Source organism: Cylas formicarius, unplaced genomic scaffold, assembly GCF_029955315.1.
Source record: "Cylas formicarius isolate icCylForm1 unplaced genomic scaffold, icCylForm1.1 PGA_scaffold_5__7_contigs__length_24384050, whole genome shotgun sequence".
In the NCBI taxonomy this organism is placed as follows: Eukaryota; Metazoa; Arthropoda; class Insecta; order Coleoptera; family Brentidae; genus Cylas; species Cylas formicarius.
In genome coordinates, this window is record NW_026844341.1 from 8263512 (window position 1) to 8277793 (window position 14282).

The window sequence follows — 14282 nt, forward strand, 5'->3', positions numbered from 1 at the left end:
ACTAACATTTTCTTATAAAAAAACACACTAACAAACATTCCTCCAGAGAGAATTCTGGCGAAATAGTAGTGCGTTGCCGGTTGCCCCGTGCAAAAAGAAGAACCATGCTTGGCTCTTCTGTGCGTTTAGTAAGTAGTTCGTAGTGGTCTCTGTTAGTCGTTCAATACCGCTAGCTTGTACCGCCAATTACCACCATTGTAATTATTTTAATAAATCCGTGAGTAAAATACCCAGTGCTATATACCCCCATCTGGCGTTACACCATGAAACTACGAAAATCTGACAGAAGTTGCAATGGGCGCACGTTAGATGACGCCATTAAAGAAATTTCAACATTTTCAAACCTCAGACAACCCACCCGTCTCTGTTATTGTATTTTGAAATGACGTTTCCAAATTTTCGTCATCCGTTTTGATGCAACGTTTTTATATTTTACTTCTTTTCTTCAATTTTTTATCGCCGTCGCAATTATCTCTGCTCCCGTTCTCGAAACATCCACCACCACCGGTCGTGGAACAAACCTCGAGCAATCTCTACACGTCATCGGATAAATTGAATCGAAACGATGACGCATGTTTTTGTAGCAGTTGCTTATGTCCCGTTTGCAACGTAACGCTAGCAGCGCCGAAGAAAGTTATCAACGTTTATAGGCCGCAGATTGAAAACTCGGTGCCGCCGAAACCATTTGGTTCGTTTTGCGCCAAATGCGCGGCGTGTTTGGCCGTTGCGGCGGAGGTAATTTTTTGAGATTAGGGTCGGGTGAAATTTTCGGGGTCCAAATTTTAGATGCAGCAGGTGATCGACGGTTTCGGCGAGGAGTGCGAACTGGATGAAACCAAGCGGAAGTCGCTTCAACGGGAGCTGAGCGTCAAAGTTACGCACTTGTGCCGAAAAGGTTTCAAAAGGTAACGGTTTAATATCAAGTTTTACTAACTAACCAAAACTAACCTTGGCATTCTGTGGTTTTAGTTACGATTCAGGCTCGCTGGGAAAATATAACATCACCTCCGATTATTTGAACTGCGCCTATCGGTTGGAGAATAACACGAACTGGACCAAAAAGTACCGACGCTGATTGATGGGTATCATTAGGTTGATGTTCTATAATTTAAGACTGCGGGAACTTTGCGAGCTCTACTTGTCGAGGATCGATTTGGAGAGACTGAGCAATGCGGTGTGGAACGCGGGGGAGAATTTGTCGAAAAAATTGTGCAGGTAACATCAAATATTAGTTTAATTATTTGGCTATCTCTATTTTTAGGGGTATTTCTAAAGTCTAAGAAAGCTAGATATGATGTTCTTGTCTTTTTTAAGATAATTTTTAATTGTTTCATTGTGTTCTAATTCACATAAAATTATTAGAGTATTAACTGTCAGTCCTTATTAGGCCCTCAAATTTAACAACAAAGATTGATATCATGAATCAATTAAAGACTAATAACTATTTTTTGGAGATCATCGCAGTAGGGTTTAGCTTGAGCTTTTAGAACGACATTGGAATATTTGTTTTCAATAAAATTATAGTAAGAAAACTGAAATAGCCTTTTTACTTCCCTCCAAAGCCAATTGACCATCCTCCATCACAAACCACTCAACAACTTCATTCTGTGTTACTGCAACTCATCTTCTGTCATTACACCCTAAGTTAATGTAATCCCTAATCAATTATTAAAGACTAACTAGTTAACTGAACCTAATTATTAATTAAAGAAAAAGTGATAAAAGTAAACATTTAAAAACTAACAAACAAGTCAAAACAGAAACGTTAATTACGGCGTACTTTGGTGCCCTTCAATCGTATTGTAAACAAGTAATAAATAAAAATTTATTTTGATTTTGAATTCCATTTGGCATCCTAAATAGCCCCTAAAGTGGAAAATTTTCTATTTATAGCCTAGGAAAAAAACCTCTTTCATGACTCCAAACTAACCAAAACTTGTATCATTGCATTTATTCTTCTTTCATATTTTTTTGTTTTTAGATTGTAAAAAAGCTTCGCCTAGTGGTACAGTGGCGTCATTTATAGCACCTTTTTTAGCTTAGGAAAACCCTTTTTTAACAGCTCCAGAGTAACCAAAACTTATTTCCTTGCATTTATTCTTTCAAATTTTTTTGTTTCGAGATTGTCAAAAAGCTCAGCCTAGTGGCGCAAAGGCGTCATTTATAGCACGTTTTTAGCCTAGGGAAAACCCTTTTTTGTATGTTCCATACTAACCAAAACTTGTATTGTTGCATTTATTCTTCTTCAGATTTTTTTTTGCTTTGGTTAATTCCACCTAGTAGCGCAATGGCGTCACTTATAGCACGATTTATAGCCTAGCCTTTTTAGCAACTCCGAACTAACCAAAAATAAATAAATTCGAAATTTTGGCTTTAATGAATCTTATAGTTTTTTGTTTGAGATTGTTAGAGAACTTCACCTAGTAGCAACAGCCTAGTGGAACAATCACACGATTGACGACTCCCAAGTTTATTCAAATGCGTTAAGCATTTTTGAAGAAATTTATGTTTATTTAACAGTGTTCAAACGTCCCCGCCCATTGCTTTCCTTTCGAAAATGGAGTGTACAGCATAAAAGCAAAAAAAAAAAGAATTTTTCTCAGCTTTAAGATACTATGGTTAACATAAAAAACCCGAGCCCCGGCGGCCATTTCAGATCATTTCTATCTCTTTTGGCCCATTCACTTTAAAAAAATTGTTTGCTCAAATTTCTGCCATTTACTGATTTACGAACCTAGGGACTTTATTTCCAGGAGTTCGGGAATATTTAGGGACTGCGTGGACTTGAAGTGCGTGGACGAGAGGGGCGAAGTGGACAACCGCGACTGAAAGACTGGGTATAGAGAAAGTAGTTTATTGACATGAAGAAACAATAAGTACACTGAAACGCTAAAAAACCAAATAAATGATGATAATTTATAAAAACATCTTAGAAATACGAGAATGATGTCGCGGTCGCTCCGATCCTTACAAAATCCTAACCCTACAAGTCTTCTTTTTTCTTTTTTTTTTCGATGAATCCTCAACCCTCCTGGTGACTCATCGCGCGCGCCTGCGCCCTTACCCTTTTCTCGTACTCTAAACGATTCTGGCAGTAGATGGTGTAGGCCTCGGCCTGCGCTGGGTCCTTGACGTTTGGCTCGTTCAGTAAATCTTGGATACCTCCAAAAACAAAATTTTATTAACCATCTTTGTGCGCATTCCAGCAAATTTTTGTTGTGGTCTTAGCATGAGAATTACGACCTATTGTTACTGGGTAAACCCAAAAACCAATAATTTATTCATATTCATTTATTCATCAATCATTAAACGAGAGGCTTTAATACCTATATCGTTAAGGGTGAATTATTGAGTGAAAAAAAAAACAAAAACCTGGGGATTTTCATTCTCGCCATAAATGAACAAAATATGATAAAAACCATTTACAGGGGAAACTGATAGTTTCGTATTCAATTCCTGCAGCTTCATTTAACAATTAAATATATTAGATGCAAATTATATTATGCTATATTAAAAATTAACTTATTTGATTTTGAGAAATAAAAAAAATACTTTTTGTAAATTAAAATATTTTAACACAAACAATTACTAGATCTAGTCCATTTTTTGCAAAAAATGATAAAAAAAATGGTTATGGTTAAAACAATTCGAAAAAGTTACTACTTTTTAACGCTTTTTCTCAACTCAAACCGGACCCTTTTTCCATTAACGAAGAATGTTATTCATTCATATAGAATCACCCCTTAAATTATCCAACCTATTAATATAGAGAAAAAACAGCAGCTTAGTTGTATTTGATATTGTAGCTTTAATGTATTTTTATTTACTGTAATAAAAATTAACTTAATAGATTTTTTGAAATAAAAAATATATATTTGTAAAGTAAACAATTACTAGCTCCAGTCCATTTTTGGAAAAAAGTGTAAGTATGTATTTTAGTTTTTCTCTCAACCATTTTTTGCAACTTAAGTGGGACCTTTTTTTGAAAAATTAACTATTACTCTAACCTAATAAAATTTCATTAATTTCTTTATACCAATTTACCTTTCAATTGATCCCCATTCTCCACAGATAACAAAAAGTATCAGAATCCCATTTGAAATAATCTTCATCAGTTTCAATTAGTTTTTCACCTTGTCATCAAATGGGTATCTTATACTTAAAAATGTGCCACAATAATTATGTTTAAAGATTGTTATATTTTACATAAAAAACTTTACCACTTTAGATCACTAATTTTTTTTTTCAAGTCATAAGAAATTTACCCAGTAAAATTTGCTTGATGGTAATGGCGGGACGCCAATCCTTATCCTCGTCCAATAAAGACAAACAAACGGTGCCTGACGGGTACACATTGGGATGGAACAGGGGCGGTTCAAATTTGCACTTTGGGGGACTGGTAGGGTAGTCTTCCTAAACAAAAAATAATACCCCTTTAACTGAATGTTGCATTATGAATGCATAAAATCGCAAGAAAAAAGATGGTACCTTGAAGAGCATACGCAATTTGTAATGTCCCTCTTCCCAAGGGGTTCCCTTCTTGCCAGGGATCGAACACTCCCAGTTCATTAAATTCAAGGAGCCGTCTAGATTTTTCGAAGGGCGGGCCACGAAACCGAAAGGGTGATCTTTTCTCCATGCTTTCCTTTCTTCCGCTAAGCGTGTCGCTGCTATACCGGACATTTTCCACGGTATCCTTCAGTTTAGGACTGTATATGTTGCTATGACGACAAATTTCGACCAATCTAAAATAAATAAATGGTGCCTGTACAAAATATAGCATTCATTGGTAAAATATTTGAAAATTTGCATAGACAAATCCAGCAAAGAGTTGTCCGTAATATGAACAAAACAAACAAAACCAGGGATAAACCATGGAGAGCGCTATTCCGGAGATTCTTCAGAAGCCGCCATGAACGTGAATAAATGACGTATTTCCCGCTAATGGCTAGTAAAATTTCGATCGGTTCGAAACGATATGAAAACGTATTGCTACAAGTACCCCACTGATACATTTAACAACCGATCACTTACTTTTGAATATACTTTTTAAAAAATTTTATTTTGAGCAATGCTTTTCTTCTATTTGCTTTGACTATTCCGTTGCACCAGACTCCGTAGCACCACAGAATACTCAGGTTGGGCAAGCAAGATAGATAGACCAAAGAATATCTTTTTCTGAACGTATGTCGAAGTTAATTCTATCCTAACTCGACTGGTGTCATTAATGGGCAAACGGTAATTTAGGCACATTTTATGATAGCACAAAAGAAGAATCATCTATGCACAGAGAACTAAACTATTTGTCGCGTTCTGCGACATAAGTATGTACCTAGATACATTAAAAACGTCTGTTTATTGCACCAGGCCTGTTTCAGTTCTGAATTTCCTTCATGGGATTTCTCGATTTTCAGAAAAAGCAACTGTTTTTTAAACTAGGCTGATCGTGTTTTTATTTAGACTTTATGTGTGTCTATAGAAGTCAACATTCACGCCTAAGACCGGAGAGTTTATTTCCTTTCTTTATTATGTAGTATTGAATTTTCCCAATTTTTTTTTCATAAGTCAAATGTAGTTTCGATTTATTTTAAAATGCCATTGTTCAAATTTTGTCTTCTTTTTCTTCTTTTACTTTTATTGGCCATTTTTTAGTTCACCAAATGTAATATATAGGTGAGCGTGGTTCGAATTTGACGTTCTGATCGCCATAAAAAATTGAAAAATTCGAAATTGTTTGTGACTATGTATCCGGTCTGTGAGGTAAATTCTTTTTTCTACTTCCATCTGTAAAATGCCTAATTACACCCCGATCTAGCGCGTGGGAAGCGTCACTTTACCACGTCTTGTTTCGCACGTGTCCCACTTCGCACATTTCCAAGATTTTTCCGCACGGGTTTGGGAACAATCGGAGGTTTTCGGAGATATTTCCCACGTCTTGAATTTTAACGTTTGTGAATTCTGACGGTCATGTCAGTGAATGTATTCGTGTTGTTTTGCGAAACTGTACACAAAAACTACCGGTCGTAGAAAAAGTATAGTACGCAACACGTACGGTATACTTTTTAAGTCACTCGTTTATTAAACACTCGCTCCGCTCGTGTCATATAAACTAGTGAGTCAAATGCCATTTACCGCACTTGTTGCATAATGTACTATTGTATACTTCAAAAGAGCTTTTGAAACATTGACTACTAGTTAGGGTTTGTTATTTAAAAGAAAGATGTGAGAAGGTGAAAATATATATTCTGAAAGTGGTAATTTCTAATAATGAATAAAAAAGTCTATATAAATTTACAGGAATGTAAATATATCTAGGGTTGATTTTTGATAAAGAACTAAAATTTTCAAATCATGAAGTAAACTTCTTTACAATTGGTGTACATATTTCTATGCTTTCTAGGCTTAATATATCCAAAACATTTCTAGCACCACATTGTGAGTATTTTCCAACAATGATTATGTATGTTAATGATGAATATAAAGGTATGCTGCAAAAGTGTTAAAAGCATTAAATTGTATTTTTTTAAAAATGGAACCCACTTCATATTATAGTAATACAAATAAGTGTTTCAATTAGGTTTTAAGCCTTCAAGCCTTTTTAAATTATTTAACTTTTATCAAAATGTGGTTTAATATTAATTCATTCATTTATAAATTTTAGATAATTTGTTTAGTCTTTAGACTTTATCTCATTTTTCTTTTATTTTCTTTAAAAATTATTAAAATTTGGATATTTTTGCTGTGGTGTTTGTTTAGTTGTTTGTTGTTGATGCTAGTTTACCTAAAAGAAGAGCATATTGAAACGATTTTGGAAAATGAAATGAAATTACAGTTCTTTATTCAGTTTCATGTTTATATTTTTGGTTAGTTTTGATTAGTTAGTTGGCCGTTACAGCCTGGATAATAAATTGCTTTTTAAATTTCATAAATTTTCAAAAAAACTTATACATATGTTATGTTACATATATACATTATTTTATCGTTTACAGTTTAGTTGTCTCACCCATCGAGTTTCAAACAAAAATTGTAAATCCTAATATTAGAATTTGCACCAATGGCAAGTTGTGATAAAGTATCAGAGAAAACTGACCAATGTAATCATAAAATATCTAAAGTTCACAGACTATCCGGTAAACAGACTTCACAACAAAACCAAACCAAATTGGCTATAATAAATTGTGGGTCATTTCCAAACACTATAGCAACCAGACGCAATAAAACATTAATTTAGATAACACCGAAAGCCATAATTCTAGAAAAATGCAAATAGTGAAAACCATATTCCCTAGTAGATTATTTGCTTAAAGTTGTTGTGAGATTAGAATACATTTTGGCCACCCTGTATAAGATTATTTCAGAAATTAAAACAACATTCAAATTGTTTAAAAAACCTCGTACGGTAAACATTGAATCAATCAGACACGCATTTTGATCGATTTCCTATAAAAAAAGACAACTTTGATACTTTTAACACGTTTGGGACAACTTGTATTAGTATGAAAGTAATTTCAAAAAGTAACATCTTCGCTTCCCACCTCACAGAAGTAAAACTTTTTGCCGCAATATTCCTTGGAGTATACAGCGCCAATGTATTTCGTTTATTTCCTGGCACACGTCATTTTTTATCATTGGACTTCTTCAAAGCATTACTAAGCAGGGTGGCTTTTTTGTTTCTCAACAGAAGCGTATCGTCTGAACGCCATGCTAGGCATCGACTCATCTTTGTTATAAAACTTCGCTGTTTTCAAAGATAGGTTCATGTTTTGCAGACGAAATTCGTCGCATTTTACTTTCCGAATTTATTAGCTCAGTTGTTTTTCAATAAAATCCCGCTGCGATTGATATTCAACAGTTGACCAAAATCACCTACGCACCGCATCGTGCAGCGGGTAGTGCTGAGGCATCACTAAACAGTAGTGCACAACTGAACAAGCTTATTTTCAACAATCATGCAATTTTTTCCATAAGCTCGCAAGTAGGAAACGGCGTTTTCATTGACTGCTTTCCGAAAGACACTTTGCTCAATTGCCCGTCACGCAAAAGAAGAAGACATTCGCCGTTCTGTGATTTCAAATTTTCCATGGGAATCTTGATCACCTTTATCTGTGCACATATACTTCGCCCAAATGGCGCATGTGTTGAGTTTGTTCGGTCAGTATAACGAAAACGGCATTTATGAACGAGATGGCCAGATTGTATTCGGTGAGTTTTGTTGGTGAAAAACTAATTACCTGGGTGAGTGAGTGACGCGATACGTTCCTAATCTAAACCGTATGTTTAGTTCTGGCAAGGTGGGAACACCGAAAGGTACTCAGTACTCAGGTTTACATTTTACGAAGAACAATTTTGCCTTTGAACATGCCGCATATTATCAAATCGAGAAAAGAATGTGAGTGTAATTGGGGGTGTGCCTGAAGAAGAGTAATGTTTTGTTGTAGGGGGACGCAGCAGTTGCAGGGCAGCTATTCAACTGTCAGTGTCAGATAAGGAATTAAGAAGTGGAGGGACCAGAAGGGTTTAAGATCGGCACCATGGGAGCATTCACTCAGTCAGACTTTAATCAGTCCTCCACTGGGTAGTATACAGATATGGGTATGTAGGACTTTGATTATTATCCTACCCGCCCGTAAGTTGTCTGTTTGTTGCAAAGCACTTATGAGACATCAAGTTCATGATTTTCCCGCAAAACGTGTACTTACCCGGAGATGGAGGATTACAGTCTTGACCCAGTGGTTGGGGCCATTGCAGTTTTTGTGCGATGGGGCCTCGCGTGGCAGATCAGGCGCTGCGTTTGGGACACGAAAAGTTCGCGGATTTTCATACCTAGCACGACCTCTATATATTGTATATTACATTTTTTTTTAATTCCTGTGGTTGTTTTCATTCACATTTATCCCACAATGGAGCCGATTTATTTGAAAACCCTTGAATTAATTAGTTGAGGTACATCTCAACAGATGGCATTATAGTGCTGCCATCTCTCGGTAAAAGTGGAACTAATTAGTTGGTGCGAGTACCGATAGTTGGCGATGATATCGAACCGCGAAACTTTCATGCAATACTCGCGCTATCTGTCGACGAATCCTCGGACTAATTAATTGTAGTGATTACCGATAGATGACGCACATTTCGAACGTTTAACCACATAACTAATTGTTGAGGCGAGCACCGGCAGATAGTGCTCACATCGGTCACACGATATTGGCGCCATCTGCCATTAAAACGTGGAACTAAATAATTGTGGACAGTATAATTAGTTCAGCCGGTCGCCCGTATTTGGCGCCGTTACCGCGCTATCTATCGGCGCACCGCGTACCTAATTGGTTGAGCCAAGCGCCTATAGATGGCGCTCTCGTTTAGATATTAGCTAGCCGCTGACTTAAGAAATAATTATTTCTATGCAAAAAAAAGACACATCTTAATTAGAACGAATTTATTTTATACAATATTAATGGTCTTAAATGTCAAACTTATCGAAGGAGCAAAGACACCCCACAACGTTGAGACGGGCACCTTCAGAGCACCTCCGTCTTGCTTTCCAAAAAGTTGCCTCTCTTCTCCCTTCATCATCAAAGTTCAAAAAATAAATTAAGTACAGCGTGTTCAACTTTTTATGATTTTACGGCTTTATTAATAAATCTAGCGTGCTGCGACTTTCCCAAGCCTATTTTTTGATAAAATGAAAGGTGGTAAAATAGAAGTGTCATGGTTATTTGGGATTTTTATATACTAGATGTTGCTTTTTTGACTTCTCTTGCAATTCGCTTATACGTTAACTTATCGAAAAGGCGAAAAGTGGTTAGATAGGCTTATTCCAGTGGAGTAGTCCATTTTCAACCGAAACTCACAAATTTTTACATACAAACTAAATTGTGTGTTTTTTTATGAAACACGCTGTATACCTTCAATAATTTCATCAGCTTTTTAAAAAATGTGAGTTATTTCAAACACAACCCGTATATTTCTAATTTTGATTTTTTAGTAAGTAGGTAGGCCATGATAAAAAGGTGCCCGCCTTGCTAATACAATTTAGTTCTTAATTTGTGCCCCTCTTCCTTCTACTATGGCAGAAATACGACAATTATCAATGTGCATTTAATATTGCACACATACACACAAGTTAATTTCGATGTAATTATGTAATTGTTGTAAAAAAAATATTTTGCATGGCCTACTGACATAAAAAATACCTTTAATTTCAAATAGCTCTTGTGTTAACAAAACCAGAATTTTTACATATTTTTCTATTTTTTTTAAATGAGTGGAGGGGATTGAATCAGACTGCCCCTATCCATCTTAAGTAAATTTAAAGAAAAAATTAGTCAATGGCATGGGCTGTATTAAAAACTTTTTAAAAAATATTTTTTGATTGATTGATATTTTCACGAGTAAAGTAAGAATAAATACTTCCTTTTATTTAAACAATAACAACAAATCAGCAAGGCAAAACAAAAATACAATGTTGGGCAATGTCAAAGCAATTACAAGAAACGTCCTTTTTTTTATCGAATAAATTTTTGTTTTTGTTTTTCAATGCGTGGAGGAAAAGTTTTCAAATAAAACATAAAACAAAAAAATATTTTTTTCTATGTTATTGCATAAATTTTTCCTTCACTTTACTTAAGAACAAAAGGGGTAGTCCAATTTAATCCCCTTCACTCATTTTGAAAAAACTGTGTGAAAGTGTGGTTTTTATTATAATTAATACTAATAGTTAATAGCGAAAACATTATTTTTACGACATGCTTTTGACTCAATTATTTTATAACTAACTACTTTTCATTTTGCAACTACCCCCGAAGTTTTTCGCATTTGCTTTGAAACGCCATGTACATTCTTATAAAAAGCAAACAAAAATCCTAATAAAATTATTATGCATATTTAATGCATCATCTTGTAGGATGCATTAAAAAAATAGTTTAGTGTATATGCCAAAATAAGTGGGTTTTACAACAGAACTGACTGCGTCACTGGATCCTACATCCTATTTAAAAAATCATATACCTAGCTAGCTATTCGCACCAGGTATACAGAGGCCTTGCCTATGCTGACAATACAGGACGATAAAAAAGTATTTGGCTATTAACTCAGCGCAGCTCGTTTGAAACCTCATTTTCAAGTAAAAACGAAGTTGACTATCAAGTATAGAAAAAATCATGCACACTAGTTTTAAATTTTTCAATATCCACAATCGAGCTACAAAGAGGGTTCAAAAATCCAAAAATTTCCAAAATCACACTGCATCTAAAGATAACTAGGACACTACAATTCACAAAAAAAGCACCCTCGGGCCACGAAAGCGACAACACACTAGCTTTACTGAAAAATGGGACATTTTGTATAGATATTTCAATATGGAAGGATTAATAGAAACCTTAAATTCGATGTTCAGAAAAAAGACATTAATTTCCCGATAATTTTGCTTTAATCAATATCTGAATGAAGCAATAATTGTGCAAATTGTGTCTGGTACTTTTGATTAAGTGCAACTTCACGTTTCTGCCACGTTTTTTGATCTCCTTAAGTATTGCCAATAAACCCCACGGCATATGGGAACTGAACGTTTCGACATAGAAAACTGCATTATCGCGGCATTTCGCTGTAATCGAAAGAAAATTAACTTGAAAATTAAAAAAAAAGTTTAGAAAATGCGTTTCTGCTGTGCCACACTGTACATGTAATTTAAACTTTACTTATGAAGTCGCAAATAAAAGTCTTTTGGTTAGAGAATGAAAGAAACATTTAAATTCGTATAAATAATTTAAAGGTTTGTTTAGTTTCAAACAAAAACAAAGAAAATCTAAAATCCAGAGAGGCCACTGTACATTCATTACGCTAATTAGAAAATTTTCAAAACATGCTGGGGATTATAAAAACCCACGGCGTTCTGAATTGAATTGCAGCATACATTATGTTGTTTTAATTTACCAGAATGAAGAATATCATTGTCTGAAAAATAAATCGAAGTGTCACATATACGCTAATAACTCCTACTTTTACAATTGACGACATTGTTCGACCCTAGGCAACATAATCCTTACATTTATTATTAAATGACGATCCAAGGTTACTTCACTTACCTGAGAAACGAGACCCGTAAGTATCTCATTTTTCAGCACTTTTTTGAGACACTTCTAAACGACACCAATCTTCTTCGTCGCCAAAGCCAACTGCCGAAATTCTTCTTCTTCTTCTTTTTGCTATTTACAAACAGTTGGGTAAGACTACTATGGCCATTCGCTCATTACCGATGTCCGTCAATGAATTTTTTTCGTTTTCATCACAGACCAACAGTTAACAAAAAAGCTATTACCAATATTTATCCTCGGCTTCCAATATAGGACTTTGCTCGATAACAAAAAAAACGGTCTCCCCCGTTTCCCCCGCGGACACTGCCAAGTAAACCTTTATTTCTTTTAGACGGAAAACGAAATAATCGGTAATTAGATATCGCGTGAGTGAAGCTGCTTATAATTTCGCAAAACAAAATCTAAAGCCACCAACTGATTAATATGAAAAATAAAGATGAAGTTCATCTGAAACACAACTCCAAGGTCCCTTATGCCCATTTTCTAATCATCGCTCAACACATAAGTTTCAACATTCGACATTTTATTAAGGAAATGAAAAAGATAACTTTGCAGTGAAGAAAATAGACAAAAATTTTACCAAAACGGTTACACACGGGATCAACAAATTCCAATAACCCTTTATGATCATGGTGAATTTAAATCTCTTTACGAATTTTCTGTCCCGTTCTGCTTCTCTTCACTCGTCTTTTACTCAAAATGGTAAGGTTAGAAAACGACATAAGTTCAAGTCTATCCCTCTTCACAATTAAATTAGAACAAAAAATCGTCAGATTTTCACAGTAATTTATTAATTCCTGACAGCTGTTTCGGCAACACCGTGCTTTTATCATAAAGAAAATATTACAAGGTTCCGACATCTGTATATATAATCAGATATTAATAGATTCATAATTACCGGTGTAGGGTGTAGGTATAAATATAAATTTAACAACGGAGACGCATTTAAATCCAATTGGTCACTATGTAATAAATTTGAATGTCACATTTTCTTAATCTCCATAGCTTTCAACAAATTTAGTTTGTTGTTTTTTGTTTCATTATATAAAATATCAAAATTTTTATTTGATTTGATTTTTGAGCTTTTCGTGATTTAGTTTTATTGTTTCTCAATAATATTCCAATGGTGTTCCAAGTTCTAAAAACAATCTTAAGACCAAATTAAGATAAATATTTCGTAATTTTCGTGCTGGTTCCCCTATGTATTTTAATGTATTATAAATTTTGAGTTTGGTGTTTAATATGGGATAGATAGAGTTCATAGTTATTTGAAACTGTTTTTTACTTATAATCTTATCGAAATCGAATTTGTTCTGCAATTTAGTTATGGTTAAGTCCAGAAAGTAGTAATAAATTTTATACGGTTATGCACGGAGTTAATACGATTCAAAAAGGACTGCAGTTGTCCTTCCGTTCCAGTGAAACAAGCAAAAATATCATGTACATATCTATACCATCAAATAAATCTTTTACTTAATGATATTTCTTATATTGTATATTGTATATATTTTATTTTTTATATTTCTGCAAGTAGTGGACTAAGTGGGTTTCCCATAATTAATCCTTCTTTAGCAATATAAAATTAACCATTAAATTCAAAATAATTTTGGTCTAAACAAACTATTAAAGTATCTATCAAGTCTGGTTTTATGATGGCGCAAAAATTTTAGAATATCATATTGCCTTTAAACCTAGATATGTTATCAAAAATTTGTTCGAAATAATCAACAAGGTTGAAGACATTTAAATTCCTCCTAAGGCAATTCTAGTTACCTTTGACATCCAAAATGTATTCCTTAGCATTCCACCGTTTGACGTAATAAACATAATCGATAATATTCCTACTCAGAGAGTCAACTTATCATAAAACAAGACACAATGTAGAAAATTTCATACATACTTCTTAGTAAAAAATTTCTTTGGTAGTACAGATAAGTAAATGTTTATTTCACTGCAACGGAAAGACAAATGCGGTCCTTTTGAATTATATTAACTCCATACATAACAGTATAAAATTTATCATCTAGACGGAACTAGATATCTCTTTAAACCTTTTGAACTTAATAAACCCTCACACATGGACACAGTAATTCATAATATTTTATTTTATAATTTTATTGTTTTATCCACAGACTACTACACTTTCCATAGAAAATTATGAAAAATAATTAAATATTATAAAACAAATAGCAT

The 14282-nt window shown here is 34.3% G+C and overlaps 2 protein-coding genes across 2 annotated transcripts; one reads left to right on the plus strand and one right to left on the minus strand.

The window, feature by feature from the left end:
- The first annotated feature begins 392 nt into the window (after positions 1–392).
- Positions 393–2888, plus strand: LOC132702476 (uncharacterized). Its single transcript, XM_060671106.1, has 5 exons — positions 393–735; positions 787–905; positions 970–1062; positions 1114–1215; positions 2754–2888. The coding sequence occupies exons 1-5, from the start codon at positions 415–417 to the stop codon at positions 2827–2829; spliced, it is 711 nt and encodes a 236-aa protein (XP_060527089.1). The 5' UTR covers positions 393–414; the 3' UTR covers positions 2830–2888.
- On the minus strand, positions 2839–5152 carry LOC132702477 (SUMO-conjugating enzyme UBC9-B). Its single transcript, XM_060671107.1, has 4 exons — positions 5035–5152; positions 4489–4745; positions 4266–4413; positions 2839–3162 (listed from the first exon to the last, which is right to left on the minus strand). Exons 2-4 carry the CDS (start codon positions 4681–4683, stop codon positions 3023–3025), a joined length of 483 nt encoding a protein of 160 aa, XP_060527090.1. The 5' UTR covers positions 4684–4745; positions 5035–5152; the 3' UTR covers positions 2839–3022.
- Positions 5153–14282: the final 9130 nt, after the last annotated feature.

Coding starts and splice junctions, on each gene's coding strand:
- LOC132702476 (XM_060671106.1), top strand. CDS start 415: ATGCAACGTTTTTATATTTTACTTCTTTTCTTCAATTTTTTATCGCCG. Junction 736..786: donor GTTTGGCCGTTGCGGCGGAG/GTAATTTTTTGA, acceptor TCCAAATTTTAG/ATGCAGCAGGTGATCGACGG. Junction 1,216..2,753: donor TTGTCGAAAAAATTGTGCAG/GTAACATCAAAT, acceptor CTTTATTTCCAG/GAGTTCGGGAATATTTAGGG.
- LOC132702477 (XM_060671107.1), bottom strand. CDS start 4,683: ATGTCCGGTATAGCAGCGACACGCTTAGCGGAAGAAAGGAAAGCATGG. Junction 4,414..4,488: donor AATTGCGTATGCTCTTCAAG/GTACCATCTTTT, acceptor TTTTTTGTTTAG/GAAGACTACCCTACCAGTCC. Junction 3,163..4,265: donor CATCAAGCAAATTTTACTGG/GTAAATTTCTTA, acceptor TTGTTTTTGGAG/GTATCCAAGATTTACTGAAC.